Source organism: Neopelma chrysocephalum, unplaced genomic scaffold (assembly GCF_003984885.1).
Source record: "Neopelma chrysocephalum unplaced genomic scaffold, ASM398488v2 Primary Assembly neopelma1_96584, whole genome shotgun sequence".
NCBI lineage: Eukaryota > Metazoa > Chordata > Aves > Passeriformes > Pipridae > Neopelma > Neopelma chrysocephalum.
This window is the reverse complement of record NW_020925229.1, coordinates 99025-124853: the sequence shown is the minus strand read 5'-3', so window position 1 is coordinate 124853 and position 25829 is coordinate 99025. Positions and strand designations below refer to the sequence as shown.

The 25829-nt window shown below is 42.1% G+C and overlaps 1 protein-coding gene across 2 annotated transcripts in view; it reads left to right on the top strand.

The window, feature by feature from the left end:
- LOC113981485 (ras GTPase-activating protein 1-like) overlaps positions 1 to 8343 on the top strand; it is a 118566-nt gene extending 110223 nt beyond the window's left edge. For both annotated transcript variants that reach the window (XM_027708893.1, XM_027708892.1), the window contains 4 exons: positions 2223 to 2311; positions 5044 to 5121; positions 6441 to 6575; positions 8260 to 8343. In XM_027708893.1, coding sequence (XP_027564694.1) covers positions 2223 to 2311; positions 5044 to 5121; positions 6441 to 6575; positions 8260 to 8343 — 386 coding nt within the window. The remainder of the gene's footprint in view (positions 1 to 2222; positions 2312 to 5043; positions 5122 to 6440; positions 6576 to 8259) is intronic.
- The last annotated feature ends 17486 nt before the right edge of the window (positions 8344 to 25829 follow it).

Below are 25829 nucleotides of genomic sequence, written 5' to 3'. Positions count from 1 at the left end.
TACAAAGTGATGATGACTGCATCACGAAGGTCTGATGGTAGTTCGCCTAGTTCCCAACAGCGCACCACAAACTCGTGAAATTTAGCATGGAGTGCATGGCCCCCATGTTTCCAGACTTCAGGTGGAATTCCATCAACCTCAGCTGCCTTGCCGATTTTCACCTGCTATATGGCCTTAAGGGTTTCTCCCAAAGTGGGGGCAATATCCAATTCATTCTTCACCAGCTGCCGCTGGCCAAGGCCAAGCCAATCAGGAGTAATAGTAACGCCTCTGTGATAACATATTTAAGAACAGAAGGTTGTTGTGCAGAAAGAATTCCAGCCAGGGAAGAGTGGAGTGAGAACATGGGAACAGCAACGTAGACACCAAGGTCAGTGCAGAAGGAGGGGGAGGAGGTACTTCAGGTGCCAGAGCTGTGGCCCCTGCGGCCCATAGTGAAGACCATGGTGGAGCAGGCTGTCCCCCTGCAGCCCATGGAGAACCATCGGGGTGCAGAGACCCATCTGCAGCCCATGGAGGAGCCCATGCTGGAGCAGGTGGATGCATGAAGGAGGCTGTGATCCTGTGGGAGGCCCAAGATGGAGCAGGGTCCTGCCAGAGACCTGCAGCCCGTGGAAAGGGAAGCCCATGCTGGAGCAGGTTTTTCCTGGGTAGGACTTGTGGCCCCTGTGAGGGACCCACGTCAGTACAGCTCATTTGTGAAAGACTGCACCCCATGGAGAAGTGACCCACGGGACAGCAGTTTGGGAAGAACTGCTGCCTGAGGGATGGACTCATGTCAGAGATGTCCATCAAGGACTGTCTCCCCTGGGAAGGACCCCACAGGAGCACGGGAAGGACTCCTCTCTCTGAGCAGCGGCAGAAACAACAACTGACCGTAACCCCCATTCCTTGTCCCCCTGCACTGCTGGTGGGGAGGAGGGAGAACATGGAAGGAAGGAGTGGTGGGGGGAAGGTGTTTTTTTTTTTTAAGACTGTTTTATTTCTCACTTGGGCTGAAAGTCAGGTAGGAAAAATGGGAGTGGGAGTACTTAAATTACAGCACTACTGATAAAATGAGGAATTAGTTTGCATTTCCACCTTCCATTGTCAAATTGAAGCAACACACTCCCCTGAATTGTTTAAATGTGTGTATATATGTATGTATATAGTTGAAAGGTGTAAATCCAGGCATGACATGAATGGTATAGAATAAGGGGTAGATAATGTTATGGTTACAAGCCAGGGAAGACAATTATAATGATGAATATTCATACCATTGCATCATTTGAAGGGGGCCGCCCTCCCCTCCCAAAACAGGGAGTTAGAGGGGAGGGGGGCATTGCCAAAGGTAAAAGTTATTTCTGGGGTCTCAGCCATGGTTGAAAGCTGTCCCTGCCTGGCCAGGACAGCAGAAAAGCCACACTGGGAACCGGAAGTGTGCCATCTTGCCTCAGTCGTCAAAACAGTGTGGATGGTCCCCAAAGAAACCGTGCCAAAATTTGTTCCCTTCTGCTTCCTGCCGATTCTCCTCCTCCTGTTTCTCCTCCGGAACACCAGTACAGAGTTGCGGTGCTGAAGCGGACAGCTCTGAGGTATGACTGAGCCAGCCAGGAGCCGCTCTGCCTCGCTCGCTGCTTGCCAAGTGCGGGATGGCTGCACCCCCCCACTGCTCCAAAGCCAGGGAATAAAGAGACTTCAAACTGGTACCACTGCTGCAGTTAAAACCTGAAGGAACTGGCTGATGGGGAAAAAGCCCTTTGTCAATGTATTTCCCCTTTGTTCCTGGGGAGCCATGGTACTCCTAATTTGAAGTATATTTTGCATAACAATGCAAGACCTACTTATATGGGTATATGCAAATAAGGGAAAGGGTAAACTTAATTATTTTATTAGATTCTTACAACAAATTTTCCTTTCAACAGAGCTGTTTGATTTTTGTGTAAAAACTTTTTACTTAATTCGTAAAAATTTTGTTACCCTTAGGCTTCTGAGGAACACTTTATTTTGTTTACTTTGCTCTGTAAGCAACTAGTACAGAAAGTCAGATATGCATATTGATGTTTATTGTGGACATAATTACTAAAACACCAAAAGTTTTTTTGATCACGAGATATTTTTCACATGCAGTTCTCTTACAGCATTCAGAGTATTTAATTCCATGATAAATAACAAATTCTGGAAGAGCTTAATTTTCTTGGGACTACTGGAAATTTTAACTTTCTACTTTCTATTCCTATCAGATTCTCCTTCCCCTACTGCTGCAAGAACTCTGACCTTGGTCGCCAAGTCTGTGCAGAATTTAGCAAATCTGGTTGAATTTGGAGCTAAGGTGAATATAATTTTCCACAGAACAGTCTAGGACATTTCAGTGTTCCTGTTAACAGCAGCAGATTTTGTCTGTATTATTCTTATGCAAATCCTGATGTGTGACCTGGGTGTCTTATCAGCAAGGAGGCCTTGTTCCTGCAATTTCTTCTATCCTCTTCAGTTGGAGTTCAACAGGGTATTGATTTAAACTAGAGCAGTAGCATAAAGTGGGGCTGAATTGGAAAGAGGAGTCAGTCATTTCAGAATGAGTCATCCAGAAACTTATGTGAATGATTTGGTACATACCATAAAGATTTTGAATCTGGTAGCATGAACAACAACAGTGACGTGTTAAAATAATTAATGAATTAATGACCGTGCTAGTAGGTATTATAGAGTGATGCAACCATATTTTCATGCTATGAGAACAGATAAACTCTTTCAAAGACAACAGTGGAAGTATGTGGACTGTTTTTTCAGTCTGTCAATGACAAAAAGGGTAGCAGTCATACTCTATTATTCATGGAATCATAGAATATCTCAAGTTGGAAGAGACCCATAAGGATCATTGAGTCCAACTCCCTGCTCTTTGCAGGACTACCTAAAACTAACTCATGACTAAGAGCATTGCTCAAATGCTTCTTGAACTCTGATAGGCTTGGTGCTGTGACCACTTCCTTGAGGAGGCTGTTCCAGTGACCGACCACCCTCTCAGTGAAGAATCTTTTCCTAATGTCCAGTCTGAACTACCCCTGACACAGCTTCATTCCATTTTCCCATGTCCTATCACTGGTCACCAGAGAAGAAATCAGCATCTCCCTCTTTGCTGCCCCCCTTGAGGAAGTTGTAGACTATGATGAGGTCACCCCTCAGCCTTTTCTAAGCTGAACAAACCAAGTGACCTCAACCACTCCTGCCCTCGAGGTCTTTTGCTATCTTGGTCACCCTCCTCTGGACACACTCGAATAGTTTGACGTCTTTTTTATATTGAGGCACTCAAAGCTGCACACAGTACTTGAGGTGGGACCACACCAGTGCAGTGTAGAGTGGGACAATTGCCTCCCTTGACTGGCTAGCTATGCTGTGCCTGATGCATCCCAGGACATGGCTTGCCCTTTTGGCTACCAGGGCATAACTGCTGACTCATATTCAACTTGCCATCAACCAGGACCCCTAGATCTCTTTCTGTGGGACTTCTTGTATGTATAGCCAGGATTGCCCTGTCCTGGGTGGAGAATCCTGCACTTGCCCTTGTTAAATTTCATATGGTTGGTGATTACCCAGCTCTCTAGTCTATCCAGATCACTCTGTAAGGCCTCTCTACCATTGATAGGCTCCTCCTACTTTATCATCAGCAAACTTAATGTACATTTGATTCCTATATCCAGATCATTTATAAAAACATTAAAGAGCACTGGCCTAAAATCAAGCCCTGGGGAACCTCACTGATGACTGGCTGCCAGCCTGATTTTACTATAACCCCATTTACACTTTGAGCCTGACCCATCAGCCAATTGCTCACCCAATGTATTATGGACTTTTCCAGCTATGTGCTGGACATTTCATCCAGAAGGATACTGTGACAGACAGTATCAGAAGCTTTGTTAAAATCCAAACCCACCACATCTACTGGCTTCCCCTAGTCAAATAGATAAGTGTTGGAGTTGGAAAAGTGAGAGAGGAGAGGCAGGCAGCCATCCCTCCACAAAGAAAACATCTATGTGATGGTAAAATGAGTAAATTTTCTTTATGAATATCCATAGTCATAAAGACAACTGAAAAATGATAGAGTAGAAATCTGTGATTAGAAACAATCTGTTCAAGAAGGATATATCATTTGCCTGAAGTAGATGATGGGAGCCTTTTTGCATTTCCATTGATTATTTCATGTCAAAATGGGGAGACATCTTTCAGTAATATTGGCATGTTTCTGTACAGAACCTTGAAATACATTCTACATCCATGTTCTTTTATATACTATATGTAATAATTCACTTTCAAACTGAGCCCAATTAGGACTAAACTTCTAGCCTGGATATAGAGTATTTTAATTCTGAAACAAATGAGCAACTACCAATCTCTGGCTCCCCCCTTACATACACACACTTTTTCTTTACTTATTCTTTAGACCAGTGTCTTCTGTTGGTACAGCATTTTGAAACATCCCTTTTATTTGTACTCATTTGCATACCGCTTGACATAATTTTGTAAATCAGTTTTACAAGTTGCCCTAAAAAGCCTCAGGTTTTACTAAAGTTTCTATTGCATCACTAAAAGAATGCCAGCAACAATTGGTCTGTTCTGGTTCTCAAGTCACAACATGGTTGAACAATAAAAATCTGTTGACTTAAGCATAATGAAAGAAAGTGATTTCAGGCTGCCATTATAAAGTCATTTGTCTGACACTCACAACTTGGAATGTAAGCACTAATGAAAAAACAAGAAGGTGAGCAATTATGTCCTGATGTTACCTCTGAAAGTTTTTTCTTTATTATATAGCTGCAATGCAAAAAAGTCCATTTTCAGTATTTCAGAAATGTCACAATGCATATATAAATAATTTTAGAGTCCATCTGGAACACAAAAAAGTGTAATCTTTTGACTAGTTGCACACCAGTCATTATAAATTCACTTGAAAAAGATGACACGTTTGTTTTGCAGTGTCATTTGTCTCTGATTACAATATGTTCACTTCAGGTATGACTATTAAATTGGTATCAATTTGTTCTAATAAATACTTTTAAAAATTACTAGGAACCATATATGGAGGGGGTAAATCCATTCATCAAGAGTAACAAACATCGCATGATCATGTTCTTAGATGAACTTGGGGTAAGTGGTTTTAAAAAAAATTTCAAGTTGTATAGCAACATTGTGAGTTAAAATTCTTTATAGTTCTTGTTAACTAGCTCAAAAATGCATCAGCTTCCTCACAATTTTGAATGCTTGTCACACAGACAGTTCAGTAACAAGCTGGCCTGTCGCACAGAATTAAAACCAATCAAATGTCCTGTTAGAAAGATTTTATTCATTTAGTACTGTTGTAGACATGAGATCTATTTGAGCTTCTCCGCAAGGATTAAGGCTTTCGGCCAAAAAATACCAATCTTCTAAAAAATATTTTAAAACAAAAAATTCTTATGTGTAATTTGTCATATTGTTATGACCTGAAATTGAAAAAATTGAAGTTTTTATAAATATTGTTGTCTATTTTTTAGTTATACATTATCAAATGTCTCACTGCATGAATTCTATATATCGTACTTTAAAAGAAAATAATAGTTGCAGTTCAATTTGAAACCATTACTGTTTTGTGTATGATAGCTATAATGAGTTAAGAGCTCATGTATATCTATTTATGTATATGTTTAAACCAATTTTGGTTTAAAAATGAAGAGAAAAGAAATATGCCTAGCTTCCTGAATCAATCCATTAAAAGTGACCTAGAAAACATCTCAGACTACTTTGATAATCTATAAGAATTACTGTTTTGAAGTGTGTCGTTCAGGTGGATTGTCATGTCACCTTTTTCTGGTTAAATGGCAACTTCTGCATATTATGATACACTATTGTTTTTCTTTAAATGGCAGATTATGCATAAGGACTTGGAAAATGGTTGGGTTTTAAAATAACTGATTAATCTACTGTTTTAGTTACATTATTTTATTAGTGGATTTACTGACTTGATAGTTTGGGGATTTTTTTTGGTGTCCATTTTTGCTGCTGCTATTGTCTGATTTAAGTATTTTAAAAAACAAATAAAACAAACATAATGGATGGATTCCCCTCATTTGAGGGGAAGATATGATATGAATCTCTTTTCTCAGTATCTTTCTGGACAGCTCAGAGGTAGCATAGCAGTATCAAACCCTCCTAGTAGGAATAGAAATTGCTGTATATTTAGTAATCTCTCTATGTGAAATGTGTAACCATAATTAAAATGTCTTCATAAAATAGATGATTGTGGAGAGGAGGAAATAAATAATTTCTATTAGGTAACATGGACAGAAGACTTAATTGTGAAGAAAAACATTGCAGTACTTACTTGCAGTATCAAAGCAACTGTTGGCAGGTCTGTAGCACTGTAATTTAATTTCTTGTATGCCTGGCTACTCACTATTCTAAGTCTATTCTCATAATTTTTGTTAAAGAATGTTCCTGAGCTTCCAGACACTACAGAGAACTCTAGAACTGACTTGTCTCGTTATCTGGCAGCCTTGCATGAGATGTGTGTGGCACATTCAGATGAACTTCGGATACTCAGCAATGAGCGAGGTGTAATGCAGGTAAACTGTAATGATTAACAAAAATCACACATACAGATAGCATGTCTAGAGTTATTGCTTAACATCATGATTCCTTTGTAATTTTTTCTCTCCAGCAGTATGAGTGATAAATATGTACATTTCACCAGGAGGTTAATAGTTGTAAAGGTAAAGAAGCTCAAAACTGTGAAATAAGTATTTATGCAACAAATCCAAAGATGTTTTAAAGCAGTGGGTTGGTGAGGGGGGGGGTGTTGGGTTTTTTTGGTGTTTTGTTTTCTCTTTTGGGGTTTTTGGGTTTTTTTTCTTTTTTTGTTTAATTTTCAGGTTAAGTTTTTAGTTTCTAGAGAAAGGAAGCCTAAACTCAAGAAATTACTGTCTCCTGGCAGTCTCTAGTTTTAGGATCTAGTTCTTCTAATTGAGAACGAAATAACTTTTACTTTCCTTAGCTTTCTATCACTACTTCATTTCTGCTTCCTGATTTATTACATTTGTAAACAATCATGGCAAACTTCTTTAGTAAATGCTATAAATGAGTGTTCTGCTCCAACTACTAAACTTGTGTACAGCTTTTATGAAAACTTATTTTTAAGAGGAAAAATCTGCATGACTTCATGCATCGTCTCAAAAAGTAATATACTTGCCTATGGCCTACTAATTGTGATGAACTTCAAGTTGCCAGTTCTACTTATTGCACAGTAATATGTTTTGGTATGATTGACTGTGCTGTGCAGGAAATAATTTAAGTACTGTTCCCATTTTAATGCTAATGATTTGGGGACAGGGGCAGTTGTACTACAGAAAGCCTTTTTTTTTTTAGAGATGGTCTTCCTTAAATGTAATCAGTATCACCTTAAACTATTTATTTAATGATTCATTTTTGAAGAGGTAGTTTTAAAAATAGTTTTTAATTTAATTGCTTCAAAATAACTTCTTGTAACCAGATTTCTTATTATTCTCATGGTTTAATGGCTGAGCTTCCTATATCCTGACTCTTTGAAGGCCTTAACTTAAACCCAAGTAGACGATAAATCTATATTTCATCTCAGCAGATGTTACTCAAATAATGCATTTTTTTGTCAGTAATGTCTTTTTAAATAAGGGGATTACTGGGAACTCTTACGGCAATTTTGCAAATGGTGAAAATATATTTGTTTTTAATTAGCTTTGGCAGAGGAAAGCTCAAAGAATTAAAAATGAGATAATGCTTCATTGTAGCAGTTAAAAATTAATCTAGTTTAATAACTACTACAATTTGCTTCTTCAGTGGCATATGAGGGGGAAAAATCAATCATGTTCAAGTTTATAATTCACTGTTCTTGGCCCAGTTCTGTGCTTTCACGTAGGGAAAATACCCCAGAATGGATTTTTGGTTTACAGATGGATTTTAACAGATAGGAGAACTGTTTCATTTTGAAACTCTCAGGTTAAGTTGGCAAGACTTAATAGGCCTCGATGGCTGCAGATAAATTGCATATTGCTGTTTTACAGTTGCCTTTTAAAGTAATGTCTTAGTGACTATGAAACTGGAGCTGGGGGGAGGGTGTGGGGTGTGTGTGGGTTTAAATATATTTTAAACTACCTAATTCTAAGTCTGATAGGTTAATGTTGAGGATGCTTCTCTCAAGCAAGATGGGTTTTGTTTTTTTTCCTAGTTGTTAATGTAGGGTTGTACTGGGGGGTTTTTGTTGTTTTTTTTCTACAGCATGTTCTTAAGAAGCTGTTGGCTATTACAGAACTCCTTCAACAAAAACAACATCAGTATTCACTGTCTAATAACATCAGGTAGCAGCCCTCTACCTGAATTCTGCATGGATCCAGCATGTCTAACATGGCAACTGACAAAAGTATCACTTCTTTTGCTCTTGCCAAAAACAGCACACCCTGTCACATTCCCAGTGATGTGTGAACTATGCAAAAAAGAAAACAAAGATTCTGTTGGTGAATGATTGAACCAGCAGCTCTTTAAACTATGTGTGCAGGATATTTGCACTTTTTTCCACTCGGAACCAATTTTTACAGCCTCTGAGCCTTGGTGTATAGTTTACCTTCTGCAAAGAAAATGCTGTGACTGTCTGTCTTGAACTTTGAAAATTATTTTCAATGCCTGCAATTGCCAAAGGTTTTCTGTCTTGTTGGAAAAGAATTACCAACTGACAAGGAAAGATATGTATTGTTTTGACAGCTACATGTAACTGGATAACATTACTTATTGTAATTTCTGACTGGTTACAATTAATATGACTTTTTCAACCACTTGAACATGTATTTGCAATTTCCAGAGTTTGATGGTTATGGTAAGAACAATCTTTCCTGTATACTTTTTATACCATGCTGTTTCTCTTGCTGTAATCACATCAAAAAAATATGCAGAAGGGATCTTGTCAGTTTTATTCTTTAATGTGCCCCTGATTCAGTCTAAATTATTCTTTCAAGGACTGTGTATCCATCCATGTAAATCACAATGCTTTTGTAAAATGTTTACAAAAGTAAATAATTAGAATTCAGTAAATTTATTATCATTGTATCAGACATGCATGCATCCATTAAACCATTTTATAAAATATATATTGGTTGGTCTTGGGTGTAATATAAGGCTACCATGAATCTTATTTTTAAACCTGAAAAATAAGTTTTTAAAAAAATCAGGCTGCTGATAGACTCTCTATAGAAATTGTCTAACTTTGGGTTCAAGTAATAGAACACTGTAAAAATGAAATTTGGATAACAGATATGGTTGGCTATTTATCTGCTGTGTATAAAATGCATTTATAAAACTGACTGTAGATAAATCTCAAAGTTGCATTTAGGTATGTATATTTAAAAATTGACACCACTACATATTTCCTAAAAAAGTGTGTGAAAATTAATGTTGTAGTTTACCCCTCACCAGCAGCTTAGGCACCACACAGGTACTTGCTCAAACGCCACCCCACTCCCACCCCCCTGCAAAAATAAAAAAAAGAAAAAGACAGGGAGAAAATAGCAAGTGCAAAAGCAAGAGAACTCAGGGGTTGAGAAAGATGAAGAAAACCAGAACAAGTGCTGCAAAGGTAATTACTCATCACGTCCCAGAAGCAGACTGATGTTCAGCCAGTCTCTGAACAACAGCTATCCCCCCCCCCCCCCAGCTCCCCCACCAAAAACCACATCCCTTCCCTTGACTTTTATTGCTGAGCATGACATTATATGTAATGGAATATCCCTTTGGCCAGTTCAGGTCAGCTGTCCCAGCTGTGTCTATTAGGGAAACTGGACTTGTCACACACTCAGTCAAGGAGTTACATTCATACCACCCGAGACTTTAACCACTAGGACTTTGCAGTCCCTTCATGGTGGGTGGCTCCACTGAACCAATGGGTACCTTGTATTGACTCCAGACACACACACACTCACGCAGACATTTTCCCTTTTGGCTTGACCCTAGGTTTCCCGAAGCAGAGTCTCAGGCTGAATCTTACAAATTAGTTTATTTGTACAGTGGTGAGATAGAGCTTGAGCTGGGTGCTTCGGGGGAGGGACCTTGCACAAAGAAATCCCTAGGCAATTATACCATTACAATCTAAGTTCCCCACCCCCATGTGAAAGTTCGGTCCAATAATATTATGGTATGGGGTGGTCTTGTTCTTCATTGGGTCTCTTCATTGTCTCTAGGTGGGCCCATTTCTTCTCTTATCTCTAAGGTTACATCTTATGCTGACGGGAGTAGTGGCCTTCCTTGCTTCCTTATCTTCCAGCTGAAACTGGCTCTGGGGCCTCCTTTTACTTAAGTAGGTTCAGCATATCTAGGTGAAAGTTCACAGCTTGCAGCCTGAGGCTTCAGCACATCTAGTTACTAAAACTAAGTTACAGAATCAATTAGGTTGGAAAAGACCTCTGAGATCATCGAATCCAACCTATGATCTAACACTACCTTGTCAACTAGACCATGGCACTAAGTGCCACGTCCAGTCTTTTCTAAAACACCTTCAGGGACAGTGACTCCACCACCTCCCTGGGGAGCCCATTCCAATGCCCAATCACTCTTTCTGTGAAGACTTTCTTCCTAATGTCCAACCTAAACTTCCTCTGGCGCAGCTTAAGACTGTGTCCTCTTGTCCTATTGCTAGTTACCTGGGAGAAGAGTCTGACCCCCTCCTGGCTACAACCTCCTTTCAGGTGGTTGTAAAAAGTGATAAGGTCTCCCCTGAGCATCCCCTTCTGCAGGCTAAACAACCCCAGATCCCTTAGCCACTCCTCATAGGACTTGTGTTCCAGACCCTTCACCAGTCTCGTTACCCTTCTTTGGATAACCTCCAGCACCTCAACATCCTTCCTAAACTGAGAGGCCCAGAACTGGAAACAGTACTCAAGGTATAGCCTAACCAGTGCCAAGTACAGGGGAAAAATTATTTCTCTGATCCTGCTGGCCATACTATTTCTGATACAGGCCAGGATGCCATTGGCCTTCTTGGCCACCTGGGCACACTGCTGGCTTATGCTGTCAATCAGTATCCCCTCAGGTCCCTTTCTGCCTGGTCACTCTCCAGCCACTCTGTCCCCAACCTGTAGTGCTCCATGGGGTTGTTGTGGTCAAAGTGCAGGACCCAGCATTTGGTCATACTGCTGGATTCAGCCCATCTATCCAGCCTGTCCAGGTCCCTCTGCAGAGCCCTCCTACCCTCCAGCAGATTGATACTCCCCCCCAACTTGGTTTCATCTGCAAATTTGCAAATGGTAGACTCGATCCCCTCCTCCAGATCATCAATAAAGATGTTAAACACAACTGGGCCCAACACCGATCCCTGGGGGACACCACTTGTGACTGGCTGCCAACTGGATGCAGCACCATTCACTGCCACTCTCTGGGCCTGACCATCCAGCCAGTTCTTAACCCAACGGAGAGTGCACCTGTCCAAGCTGTGGGCTGACAGCTTTTCCAGGAGTATGCTATGGGAGATGATGTCGAAAGCTTTGCTGAAGTCCAGGTAGACTACATCCACAGCCTTCCCCTCATCCACCAGGTGGGTCACCTGGTCATAAAAGGAGATCAGGTTGGTCAGGCAGGACCTGCCCCTTCCTAAATCCATGCTGTCTGGGTCTGATCCCCCGGCTGTCCTGTAGGTGCCATGTGATCACACTCAAAATGATCTGCTCCATAACCTTGCCAGGCACCGAGGTCAGGCTGAAAGGCCTGTAGTTTCCCGGATCCTCCTTCTGATCCTTCTTATGGATGGGTGTCACATTGACTATTCGGCTCCCTGTCCCTGTCTACTAGCTCAGGAGGCCAGTTGTCCTGAGGACGACCAGTCTTATTGTTGAAAACTGAGGCAAAGAAGGTGTTAAGTACCTCATCTTTTCCTCATCTTTGGTAATTATATTCCCTCCAAGTCCAGTAAAGAATAGAGGTTTTCTTTGCCCCTCCTTTTGCTAGTGATGTATTTATAAAAACACTTTTTATTATCCTTTACAGAAGTGGCCAGATAAAGTTCAAATTGTGCTTTCACCTTTTAATTTTCTTTCTGCATGACCTAACGACATGCTTAAACACTTCCTGAGTTGCCCACCCCTTTTTCCAAAGGTAATAAACCCTCTTTTTTCCCCTGAGTTCCTGCAAAAGCTCTCTGCCCAGCCAGGCCAGTCATCTTCCCAGCCAGGCCAATCATCTTCCCCGCCAGCTCATCTTTTAGTACATAAGGACAGCCTGCTCCTGTGCCTTCAAGACTTCCTTCTTGAAGTATGTCCATCCTTTCTGGACCCCTTTGTTTTTAAGGGCTGTTTCCCAAGGGACTCTCCAAATCAGCCTCCTGAATAGGTTGAAGTCTGCCCTCTGGAAGTCCAGGGTAGAGGTTTTGCTGATACTCTTCCTTGTTTCACCAAGTATTGAAAACTATCATGGTCACTGGATCCTAGACGGCTTCTGACCACCACATCTCCCACCAGCCCTTCTCTGCTTGTAAACAGCAGGTCTAGCAGGGCCCCACCCCTGGTAGGCTTGCTCACCAGCTGTGACAAGAAGCTATCCTCCAAGAACCTCCTAGACTGCCTCTTCTCCGCTGTGTTGAGTTCCCAGCAGACATCCGGCAGCTTAAAGTCTCCCACAAGTACAAGGGCTGGCGATCTTGAAACATTCACCAGCTGCTTATAGAATAATTCATCCACATCTTCATCCTGGTTGGGTGGTCTATAACAGACTCCCACCAGGATGTCAGCCTTGTTGGCCTTCCCCCTGATTCTTACCCATAGGCACTCAACCTTACCATCACTAACCTCAAGTTCTATAGAGTCAAGACTCCTTAACATACAGAGCCATCTCTCCTACCTTGCCTGTCTCTTCTGAAGAGCATGTAGTCATCCATTACAGCAGTCCAGTCATGTGAGTCATCCCACCGCGTTTCCATGATGGCAACTACGTCATAGCTTTCCTGCTGCACCATGGTTTCCAGCTCCTCTTGTTTGTTACTCATACTGTGCATATTGGTGTACATGCACTTCAGCTGGGCTGCTGATATCACCCCTAACTCTGGCTTACCACCCTTAGGCTCATCTCTGGAGAGCTTGGTTTCATCCCCTTCTTCCTTCAAACCTAGTTTAAAGCCCTCTCAATCAGCCATGCCAACTCATAGGCTGAAGTCCTTTTGCCCTTGCTAGATAGATGAAGCCCATCTGACTCTAGGAAGCCTGGTGCCATAAAAATTGCCCCATGATCAAAAAAAACCCAAATTCCACTGATGGCACCAGTCCTTAAGCCACTTATTGATAAAATGGGTTTTCCTGTTCTTTTCCTCATTCATACCTGCTACTGCAGGAACTGAGCAGAACACCACCTACACTCCTGTCCCATCAACCAATTGACTCAGAGCCTTGAAGTCCTTTCTAATTGCCCTGGTACCCCTCTTATCAGCCTCATCACTGCCAACCTGGACAACCAACAGTGGGTAATAATCAGAGAACCAAATTAGTTCAGGGAGTCTCCTGGTAATATCCCTTACCTGGGCCCCAGGGAGGCAGCAGACTTCCCTGTGGGATGGGTCTGGTCGGCATACAGGGCCCTCAGCTCCCCTCAGAAGGGAGTCACCTTCTACAGCTACCCTTCTTTTCTTCTTAATAGCTGAGGTTATGATCCATCTGATAGATGGAGTGTAACTGGGAGACCCTCCAGACAAGTTTTTTTCTTGAGTGTCCTCTGCCTGACCCTCTAGATCCAGAGCCTCATACCTGTTCTGTAAGGGCACCTGGGAAGGTGATGGGGGTTGGGAGGGGATTCTTTTACCTCCTTGATCAGGGACCCTCTTCCATTACCCCCATCTACTACGTCTCCTCCTTCTGCCTGATGGCAAGAGGAGCAGGGCTTCACTGACTCCTGCTGAGCTTCTCTCAGGGTTGGAAGGGTGCAACTCCATGTAAAACTCCAGCCCCAGGAGCTGCCGGCTCACAGGATTGGCTATGAGCTTTACTTTAATATATAGATATAGGGTTCTTTAATATCTCGAGATAGCATCAAGAGAATAAGCCTCGGGCTTGTTCCCAAGGAATTTCTTTATTAATTTAGGGGAGTAGATAAGGGGACTTGGCCAAAGTTCAAAAGGACACCACACAAGCTAGAAAAAAATGTTCCACTACAATACTGGTTCAACATATACTATTAATCCACAACACTTAAGTCAAAGTCCAACCAATTCCACAACACTTAAATCAAGATCCAATCCCTCCAGCTCCAAAGCACCCTAAGCATCAAGAAAGGAGCAAAGAAAGAGAAGCAGAGGGATCAAGAAGAGAGAAGGAGAAAGAGGGAGAGACAGATAATATAGCTACCACTGAAGCCTTGTAGAAGACCAGCTCTCACAAGTCCAATGGCAGGGCCATGACACGAGGCAAACACATGCCCTTGGTTTTATTTGTTCTGGTCCCTATGGCCAACCCCTCCAGGCAGGATCTTTGACCCACCAGCCACTCTGGGGGTTCCAGGCCAGGGTGAGGGGCAGTGTCCTCACTGTCCCTGCCAATCTGAGGCTGAGTGAGAGACTGCAGGAGGTGTGGTGTGTTATAGTTTTCCCGGGCTGTTTGTGACTGACGTCTACTCCGGGGCTTCCCTATGTGGGCTTCAGGGGCTGCCATGAGGGACACGATGCCACCCCACCTCTGTGAGGTTCGACCCATCCCTTTCCCCTCTACACACACACACACACACACACACACACACACACAGACACACAGACACACACACACTCCCCACAAGGTGGTTCTGACCCAATAATAACTAATCTGGTGTCTAACACTCCACCAGTCTATTTCCCTTTCACTTTCCCTAATATTCCTTAGTCTTTCCACTTCTTCCTTAAGCTCTGCCACTAGACAGAGCAGATCATTCACCAGTTCACATCATACACAGGTGTCTTTTGCACTGTACTCTGGTACTAATGCCAGGCTTATACACTCCCTGCAGCCAGTGACCTGGACAGCTGCATCCTTCTTGAGTGGTTCTGTCTGGATTAGCACACTCCTGCTAGCAGCAGCAGCAATGACTTTACATCATTTGTAAACCATTGCTGGATCTAGTTGAGTTGGGGAAAAAAAAAAACAAACCACCACACCTATCACACAACCTACCACCAGGAGCTGGGAGGGTGGCTGCACCCTTTCTTGCTCAAACTTCTGAGCAAACTGCCATGCCACGTCCTTACTGCCATGCCACATCCCTGTTTTCCCACTCCTGTTCGCTGCCCTCCAGGTCACTCATGCTCCCTGGAACTGTTTAAATCTCCCACAAATGGTCCTGGCAACACCCCTTGCTTGCCTAATTGGCTACCAAGAGCTGCCAAGTTACACTTGTTACACTAAGCTACTTATTTTCTTTATTTCTTTAGAGTGTTCCCTCCAAACTTCTTACTCCCCAGCCTACTCCCGGTGGGGCAGAGTGGAAAAACCAGAAAGCCTGAGCACTGTGCTAACACTGTTTAGCCATAGCAGAGACACTGGTGTGTTGTCAAGATTGTTATAGTCACAAGTACACAGCACCATATGGGCTTCTGCAAAGAAAGTTAACTCCATCCCAGCCAAAACCAGTACAATGAAATCCTTTGATTTAGCTTTGGACAGCATATAACTACTTGAAGTTTGCTGTGGTTTGTTTTTTTTTAAATTATCCTCAGTAGTTGTCATGTACATTAGTCACAGTAATCTAATTGGAGATTATAGCTGTAAGATAAGCAAATGCAGCAACAAGTTAAGTCACACAACTAGGATTATGTTCCATACCATAGATCCTGCAGTCTCTTTTTAACAGTATATTTGAGAAGAATGTTTGGAATGCTGAAAATGTTATAAGCAAGGTTGTTTTCTTTCAATTACTTCAAAGACAAGCTTGGGAAGAAGGCAGCACATGCTGCTCTAAAGCACTTAAGGTTCTATTAACATTCTATGAACTTTAAGCACTGCTCCCTGGGACAAAGGAGCTGAACAGAGCTGGCAGCTCTTGCAAGAGCTCTCAATTCCCACATGTAGGAAATTGGGCAAGGAAGGCAGGAGACTAACAGCTCAGTAAGGACCTCCTGATCAAACTAAAGTTTAAGAAGGAAATGCACAAGCAGTAGAAGCACAGATGTGCATCCTGGAAAGATTATAGGGGCACTGCCAAGATATGTAGGGATGGGATCATGAAAGCAAAGGCACAGCTGAAGCTGAATTTGGCAATGGATGCAATGAATACGGGCTTCTACAGGTATGTTGGCCAGAAAAGAAAGATTAAAGAAAATGTACCCACTCCCCACCCCGATAAATGAGATGAGAACTAGTGGCAAGCAACACAGAAGACTGAGGTATTCAACAATTTTTTTCCCCTCAGTTTCCAGTGGTAATGTCTCTTCTTACAACTCTCAAGCCCTTGAACCTCAGGGCAGCGACTGGGGAAATGAAGTCCTTTCCCATCATAGGATAAGATCAGGTTTCAGACCACCTGAGGAACCTGAACATACATAAGTGTATGTGACCTAATGAGATCCATCCCAGGGTCCTGAAGTAACTGGCAGACCTAGTTCCTAAGCCACTCCATCATATTTGAAGAACCATAGCAGTCAGGCAAAGTCCCCAGTGACTGGAGAAATGGAAATATCACACCCATTTTTAAAAAGGGTAAAAAAGAGGACCCTGAGAAGTACCAGCCAGTCAGCCTCACCTCTGCACTTGGTAAGATTATGGAACAGATCCTCCTGAAAGACATTCTGAAGTGTATGGAAGGCAGTCAGAAGATTACAGACAGCCAACATGGCTTCACCAAGGGCAAATTGTGCCTGACTAATCTGGTAGCCTTCTACAATGTAGTGACTACATCAGTGGATAAGGGAAGAGCTATGGATGTCATCTACCTGGACTTCTATAAGTCCCCCCCCAAATTCTTGCCACTAAATTGGAGAGATATGGGTTTGAAGGATGGACTGTTAGATGGATAAGGAATTGGCTGGATGGCTGCATCCAAAGAGTTACAGACAATGGCTCAATGTCCAAGTGGAAACAAGTAACCAGTGGTGTCACTAAGGGTCTGTACTGGGACCAATACTGTTTAATATCTTCATCAATGACAGAGACAGTGGGATTGAGTGCACCATCAGCAAGTTTGCAGATGACACCAAGTTGAGTGTTACAATTGATTCAGTGGAGGGAAGGGGTGCCATCCAGAGAGACCTCAACAGGCTTCACAAGTGGGCCCTCATGAAGTTCAACAAGGCCAAGTGCAAGTTAGACATAAGCCAGAAATGTGCTCTTGCAGCCCAGAAAGCCAGTTGTATCCTGGGCTATATCAAAAGCAGTGTGGGCAGCAGGTCGAGGGAGGTGATTCTGCCCCTCTGCTCTCGTGAGACCCCACCTGGAGTACTGCATCCAGCTCTGGGGTCCCCAGGACAAGAAGGACATGGACCTGTTGGTGTGGGTCCAGAGGAGGGCCACATAAATGATCTGAGGACTGGAACACCTTTCCCTTGAAGACAGGCTCAAAGAGTTGGGGTTGTTCAGCCTGGAGAAGAGAAGCCTCTGGGTAGACCTTATTGCAGCCTTTCAGTACTTAAAAGGGGCTTATAAGAAAGATGGAGAGAGACTTTTTATCAGGGCTTGTAGTGACAGGACAAGGGGCAATGTATTAAGTGAAAGTTCTCAGCTGTGACATTTCTCTAATTTGTTTTAAAGCAGCAAGCTCTTCAGGCCTTAGTAGCTCATATTTCTTTCCTAGATTTTTCATGCTCACAGTAGCAATATAACAGTTTTAAGCAAATTTAATTTCTGCTCCACCCTGTGGATTACACAGTATTATGTTTACTATTGTTGCTTATCCCTTATACTTAAGCTCGGACCAGCAGTTTACCTTCTCTCCCTATAGCAATAAGCACAATGCATATTTTTGAGTAGCTTCTACTAGAAGGAGCTCACAAAAAAAATCATGTCAGTATACAGAGAAAAAATAGACTTTTAAGGAGTCTTAAATGAGTTCCACACCTCTGTTAGATTTTGAATGCATTACATTAATTTTTTAAACAGACTTCAAGAAGCTACAAGACAACATGCTACAAAACAGTTTTAATTAGAAAGCTTACCAAATACAATCTTTGTATTTGTGAAAGAATTAGATGTTCAAAATTCTTCACTGCCCCAAAACTGCTTCAGAAACAGAATCTCAATTTAAAATACTTCCCATCCCACATAACACTCAGACTGTAGAGACATGCAAAGCGTTTCCTTAACAAGACTTTCTGAGAAATAACTGTAAATAGACATGAAAGAATAAGTCTTCAGTTCTTAAAGTATAATAGTTATTTGTGGAAGTTACCACTAGTTAATAAAAAATGTATTATTTATCATTTACACCTGCTAAAGCTTTATGATTAGACTTAATAAAAATACTTGTTACATAAATGTTATAAGCTGATTTAAAAAAAAAAAGAAATAAGCAAATCTTCTGTCACTTCCAGCATTCTTCTGTAATGATTTAACAAAAGCATTTCTTAACCATGTAAAGAACCAAAGTTTCTATGTTGCAAAATTAAATACTTTAAAATAAGCTTTGCTGAGTTAAGTCAACTTAGTTTTAAGATTGTATAAGATATCGCACTAAGGTCACACTATTGCACATTATAACTGCTGAAAATCATACAAAAGAAGTTTTCAGACAGATCAACAGATAGGAAAGCTTATGAGATGGGACTACTTTTGGTAGCTGCATGGTTTTGACTCTGCCAAGATAAAATCTTAAAATCTTAGCATCAAGTTTCTTATTTACACTTCCAGATCTTAAAACAAATGAAACAAAAAACAAGCAGAAAAACAGACAACACCAGGGTAAAATGCAAGTAGCAATCTTCACAGAGTTCCACAATAAATAACTAGTTTTACCTTTTCTTGGTGATATGGTTTGAGGCTGGCTCCCTGCCAAGTCTCCAAACCTTACCACAAGAAGTTGTCATCCCCCCCCCCAAACCAAGGGAGAAAAGGGAAAAAAAACCCAAGAGAACCGAAACGAGAGAGAGACAGCTAAAGCAATATATATAAATATATTTACACTTATATACAATTGAAATATATATACAATTTCACAAGGAAAAGGGAAAGGGAAGGGGGAAGGAAAAAGAACAAAACCAAAATAAAATATATATATCCTGATCAATAGCCCAAGATCTAGCAACTAAAAGAATTAGCAAAGAATATCTTACTACTCTCCTTGGGACAACGGAGAGTCACGCTGGAGAGACTGCCGGCAACCTCTGCCTCCCAAGGTCGGCAAGGCCCTACCAGGCCTCACTTTCCAACCCGACAGACTCGACAGCAGGGAAACCCGCACCTCCAAAGCTGCCGGAAGGAAAGAAGGGCAAAGGCCTCTCCTCCTTTCTTCTTATACCCCGGCTTACATAAAAATCGTAGGGAATACCGGGTAAATCTGGGCACTTCCTTGGTTACAAACTGGTCACCAAGGAAGGCCTAGACCAAACTACCACACTTGGCAAAGTCTGTACTTATGGATAAATTACAAATAAATCAAAACTCCAAAGTATATCAGTCTACAATAGTTTAAAATAGCCAATATATGGATAGACACAGCTGTATTATTTGCAGCTCCCAGTCTGAAGCATTGGCCACCACAAAGATAATTACTGTGAGCTGATAGCTGCTTTATTGATATCACTGCTCTTGTAGAGCTCAAATTTAAGCAAAAGTATTATTTAACCTATTGCTGGTAGCATAACTGAAGACTGATTTGGAGCCACCCAGTCTCTAGAGCACAGTGGCACTTGTTTTTTCTAAAGCTGTAACTTTTTCAAGACTGTCCTACACATCATTGACCTTCCATGTTCCATCCCACCTCGCACATGCCCACAGGCCCATTGGATCTGAGACACAGCATTAGCTTATCTCACATCCAGCAGCTCACAAACTCATTTGAAACGAGTGACTAGGTTATAGCAATTGTGTGGTATAGACAGGTGACAACAGTTAAGTTTTTCATGAATATGAGAAGATGAAGTTTACATACCTTGATTCACACAGTTTGAAAGTTATTCTAGTTCTTTTCATATGACACAGTTCAGAAAAGTTTGCATGAATAGTATAGACTATCAATTCAGGAATGAGAGCAAGTTATAAGTATCCAAATGTTTTCATGCTATTCTGAGAGGACAGTGAACACAGAGCAGGATATTCTCACTCTGACTCAGTCTTTTAAGAAAAATGCTTTTTAATCCTTCCTAACAAATTTGAGATACTTTTAGGGCAAGTGAAAGAGCAGCTTTTTAAAAAAAGGATTATTATCAGTCCTTATGCCTACAACAGTTAGGCTGCAGATGCAAGGCACTCACATGGAGTATCATATGATGAGTAAAACACTCACTCTAAGCAGCTACGTTAGTTGCATTTCTGAAGGGGGAAAAAACAAATTAAAAAAACCTAGAACAACGACCCACATGCACACATTTCAGCAATAATATCAAAGGCCTTTGCAAATACCAGTTGATAGATCACAGAAAGGCAAGAAGACTGATTTAAAACAGCAATTTCTCAGGTATCCCATGGAAATCCAAACAGCTATATTAGCCAAATACAGCAGTTACAGTTTCTGCATGTCTAGTTGCTGTCAGTCAAAAGCCATTCCATTTGACTCTGAAATTTTAAATGCTATTTTTAAAACAGGATTTAAGTGACTCTTTAGGTGTTTTGTACCCTCAGTTCCTACTGTTTTTCCAGTTTCTTCACTCATATCTTAAAGAGGAGTCTAAAAAATTCTTATTCTGTTCTAATAAAGGTAATGAGGTCAGTTTGGAAGAAGCAAAAAAAATTTAAAGAAATATGAAAACCAGACACCAACTAATCACATACCTCCTACTTTCCAAAAAAGGGGGAAAAAACAACAACAACAATGCTTAGGTTTTGAAATATACTGAACAAAATGCACCAGACCATGTGTTAACTATTGGCAAATACATAATTCCATCTCATAATTAAGAATGTCAAATATCGCAAAGTGCTTAAAGCATACACATAAAGACCACCTTTCCAAATTAATTTCTAGATAATAAGGCAGTGAGAGCTACCAGAGCTATCTGAGGGAGTAAAGAGCAGGTATGCATCTGCCAGCGATACTCAGCTGAGAAAGTAATCATCTGCTTTCCTCATAACTTCACGATTCTCCACCATTGGCTAGCAAGTCTATAAAATAAGTATTTATGAATGGAAGTAGCTGTTCCTGGATCCTCTGCTTCACAAATTCAAAACACATGATTCAGAAGTGTTTTGTGAAGCAAAAGTAGCAGGCCTTCTTAGCCCAAAAATAACCTAAAATGCTTAAAAACCACAACAAAACAGATTTCCTTTCAGATATTTCATATTTATCATTTTAGAAACTAGATCTTTCATAGCACAGACACAAAAGGAAATCAAGTTTTCTAATACAACCCATGAGAGGTTTGTATTACATTAGTATATAAAGTATATAGCATATAAAACAATATTACCATCAGATCAACTAGAAATCCCTCAAATGGCCCATATGAATTGTGCACAATAAGATGCAAGTTCAGTTGCCCAATAAGTAGTAGTTTGTATTCCAATATCTGTTCAAGAAGTTTCTTTCCTGCTTAAGAGTGCTTTGAGAGTTACCAGCAAACTGCATATTAAATTCCACTTTACATGCCAAACCCCACACATTGGCTTTGAGGAGGGGAGGGAAAAAAACAAACAACAAAGAATTTTTAACTGCAGCATCCATCTTGTTATAAAAAATTCTGTTCAGAAAATGTATGACTTCAAAACACCATATTTAGAACACAGTAAACTCTTCCAAATGGAAATGGAAAGTGACCATATTTGTCTTTATTTGTATTTAAGCTCTCAGACTTCCTTTCCCATTTCTTCAATCTTTTATAAGTATAAACAATTTACCTCTAATGTTCTGCTCCATACAATAACTCAAGATGTGTTGATAAATCACGTTACTATGCAAGGATGGTACTCCATCATTGACTTACTGAAATAAAAGCATTTGAAATACATACAACCTGTTCCCTAAATGAAATATATTGAAAAAAAAAGGTGGAGGAGGGAAAAGTAAGTACAGAAGTAAAAAAGGATTAAGGAAATCATAAAACAGAACAAGTTTAAATATACACTAAAGACATACAAGATACACTAAGGCTACAAATACAAGCACACACTGCCATGTCACTAAGTACTTCAAAGTCTTAATACATTTATTCCTGTAAGAACTTCACAAAAATGGCACTTTGGTTATCTTGCTGTCCTCCTCCATGTTTAGACATATATTTAGGATGACAAAGTACAGAAAGACTAAGATTGTGTCCATGAGAAAAATCTGACATTTAAATGAAATTTAAGAACCAAAGACTGAAAAAAAACTCAAAAGTTTTGACTTGTTTTATCCAAAGACTTTTTAATCAGTATATTTCCTACCACGTGTAACATTCACTCTTTTCTCTGTATCTGAAAATATTTCAGTCTGCCAATTCCAAATTTCCATGTTGATCTGAACCCCATCAACATTAAACCAGCTCTACTCCAAAAACATTACTTGGGGAGTCTGATCCAGTATGCTTACTTTAAGGTGGCTACTTCTTAAATATAATATCAGTCTATACAGCATGTAATGGAAGCCTACTGCTGTGTTTGGCTACTTGTGTGGCACCTGAGTGAGGCTGCAGTGCCAGTACAGGCAGTCAGAGCAGGGCTACGGCCCCCCAGACAACTGGAAGGACCCACAAGACACCCATTGGATCCAGCAATGAGACTTGGTTGCTGCAATTTCAATGTTCAGTGGTGGAAGCCCCAAAACTCAGTTATATACGCTCAGGTTCAGGTGAAACGCCTCCAGTACCTCCACTGGGGCAGGGAGTTTTACACGGGATGATGGTGTAATACTGTAAGTCACAGGATACTTCAGGAGTCTTTGACACCTTATAAGATGTTGCAGCTGTCTCTTATGTCAGTGCAGCTGAGCCCATTATGGCTCATCAACAAGAGATGAATACCTTCAGGCTAGGTGTGAATGTTCTGGAGAGTTATCACAGCTGAGTCATCTGTGTAAGGAAAAAGAAACACTACCCCACCTTGTGGGGTTTACCTCTTTCCTTATCTTGTTTAACATCCAGCTCGTAGCCTGAGGTGTCAGATGTGCATGCCTTCAGCACCTGGCCTGGGTGGCCACTCTTCACATTGTTAGCAAAGCACACTGCTGATTGAGCCATTAGCACCAATGGTCCAGTCTCTTACGGCACCTGGGCAGTCGTTGCAGGTGGTCAAATGTTTGAGTCATTAATCACTAGCAGTTCAGTCTCTTTAAAGAAGGCAAAACACCCAAAAGCCAAAAAGGCATATTTTGAGAAAAGAAAAGGTGGATACCATAATTGTTGTGTAACCCAGGACAATGCCACAGCTTTCTTGGTTGTTGCAGCTAAGGAGGAAGGGTTACAGGCTCTTGGTGTCTCACTGGGGGATGCAGCAGTGAAGGGAAGTCTGGAGGAGTAGATGGTGCGAAAACCGGGATGCTAGGAGCCCTGTATAATATGGGATTTCCCATGTGAGAGCTTAAATTCCTAGATCTGTAAATCATAGCTTAAAGGATGTTATTCTTTTCTCTATTTCCACACTCGTGACCACGAGCTTGAATTAACAGCTTATTTTGACCACTTTATTTCTCTGAATCGCTGGCCCCCGCGCCGCCCGGAAGCATGTGCGTTCTTGGCACAGGACCCTGCGCGAGCCGTGAGCCTTTTTTGCGCGCTTTGCGGGGGTCCGGCGCCGCGCGCGCTCTGCGCGCACGGTTTGTAAACCAGGTACAGCTACAGCAGGAGAAAGGTGAGAGAGAGAGGGGAGCCTTTCCGGCAGGTACTGCACCCCCATGGAAGAGGAGGAGGCAGCTTCAGAGCACACAGAGGTTGGCCGATCCAGGTCTGGGGGGAGGGGGCAGGGAATTGGAAAGGGAGCAGAGGGGAAGTGCTTTGAGCGGATCATGGTTGTTCTCCGACTTGCGGGTGGGAGTGCAGGGCTGTCCCTTGTGAAACATCGCAGGTGTGCAACGCGCCTGCCACTTGTGGTGTCACAGTGGGAGAAGAATAATCGTCAGGGTGGAAAGTGGTTTCTTTTAGATTGTTGGGGACCCCAGCCAGGCTGGGGTCTTGAAAGGCACCCTAGCCTTGACAGGTATGGGGGCCTGAACGGTTGGTCAGCTGATTTATTTGTTTGTCTATTTACCTATTTACTTTTGGCTCACCTGCGGCTACTGCCCAGGTTCGGCATGTTCTGGATATATTTTCTCTGCTCTGCTACATCCTGAAAGGGTGGGCAGGACTAAGGGCTGCTCCTGGTTGTCCCCTTATGATGGTATTTAGGTAGGTGTTAGTAAAGTAGGAATTGAAGGACTTACCCAAATCGTTCTAACAGGTAAGTAGCCTATGTACCCCTATGTGGTTGCGAGCTATGCTGGCGAGGGTTCACGCCCTCGGTAGGGTCGCCCATGCCAGACAGGTCAAAACCATAGGACCAGATTCACTTCATTCTTGGGCAGGATGAGCTCATTAGCCTTCTGGCAGTCATCCTAGGAGAAGGACAACTCTCATACCAAACCCGGGCAGATGGAGCTCGCTTAGCCCTGGAAGGCCATCCATCTAAGAGAAGGTCACTCTAATCAAACCTACGTCCTGAGGACCTCACTGCCACCGTCCAAGCTTGCTCGGCCCTGGCAGATGAACCTCAGGATTAAAGGGTGGGTTCAGTTCCGCGCATACTCCATCTCACCTAAAAAATCCATTGCGCAGGCTTGAAGGCTTTACCCACATGCAAAAAGTCCTGCAGCGACGGGCGAGGGTCGAAACGGTAGGTGAAAGGTGCACTGGGAGCCGCAGACTCAACCCTGCATGCAGGCGGTTCAGGATATTGGTCATTTGAGACTGACGGAGATGAGAGTCTCTTGGGGCAGCACCCTGAACGACCAAGCAGCCTTTTCAAGGACAGCACTGCTTGCTCCACTTGGAGAGGGGCCTAGAAAAGGTGGCCTAAACAAAGCTCATCTCCACCTTCACCCGGTTGGTTAACCGCAGACCGACGGGCATCTTCTTCCAATGCGGTCGCACAAAGAGCAAAAGACAAAGGCATGCACCTGCCTCCAAAGGTGTACCTAAATTAACTCTAGCATGCTGGAACATCAGAACCATGCTTGATTCTGCGGACAGCGGACGTCCTGTGCGTCGCTCTGCCCTAATTGCCCATGAGCTGGCCCGTCTCAACATCGACATAGCTGCTCTCAGTGAAGTTCGCCTTCATGAGGAAGGCAGCCTCAGAGAACACGGTGCCGGTTACACTCTCTTTTGGTCAGGTAAGTCCAGAACCGAAAAACATCTCTCTGGTGTCGGCTTCATGATCAAAAACTCTATTGTCCCTAAACTCAAAAATCTGCCGACAGGTCACTCTGATCGCATTATCTCCCTACGCCTTCCACTAAATAACAACCAACACGTTGTCATCTTCAGTATATATGCCCCAACTCTCCAAGCTGACCCTGCTGAAAAAGATAAATTTTACTCTGACCTGCGCTGCCTTACCCAAAAGGTACCAGCAGATGATAAGATCATTATCCTTGGTGATTTCAACGCCAGAGTAGGCAAAAATTTTGAAGCATGGAAAGGAATATTAGGCAAGCATGGCGTTGGAAACTGCAACGATAATGGTCGACTTCTGCTAGAATTCTGCGCGGAGCAACAGTTTACCATTACCAACACTATCTTTCAGCAGAAAGATAGCCTAAAGACAACC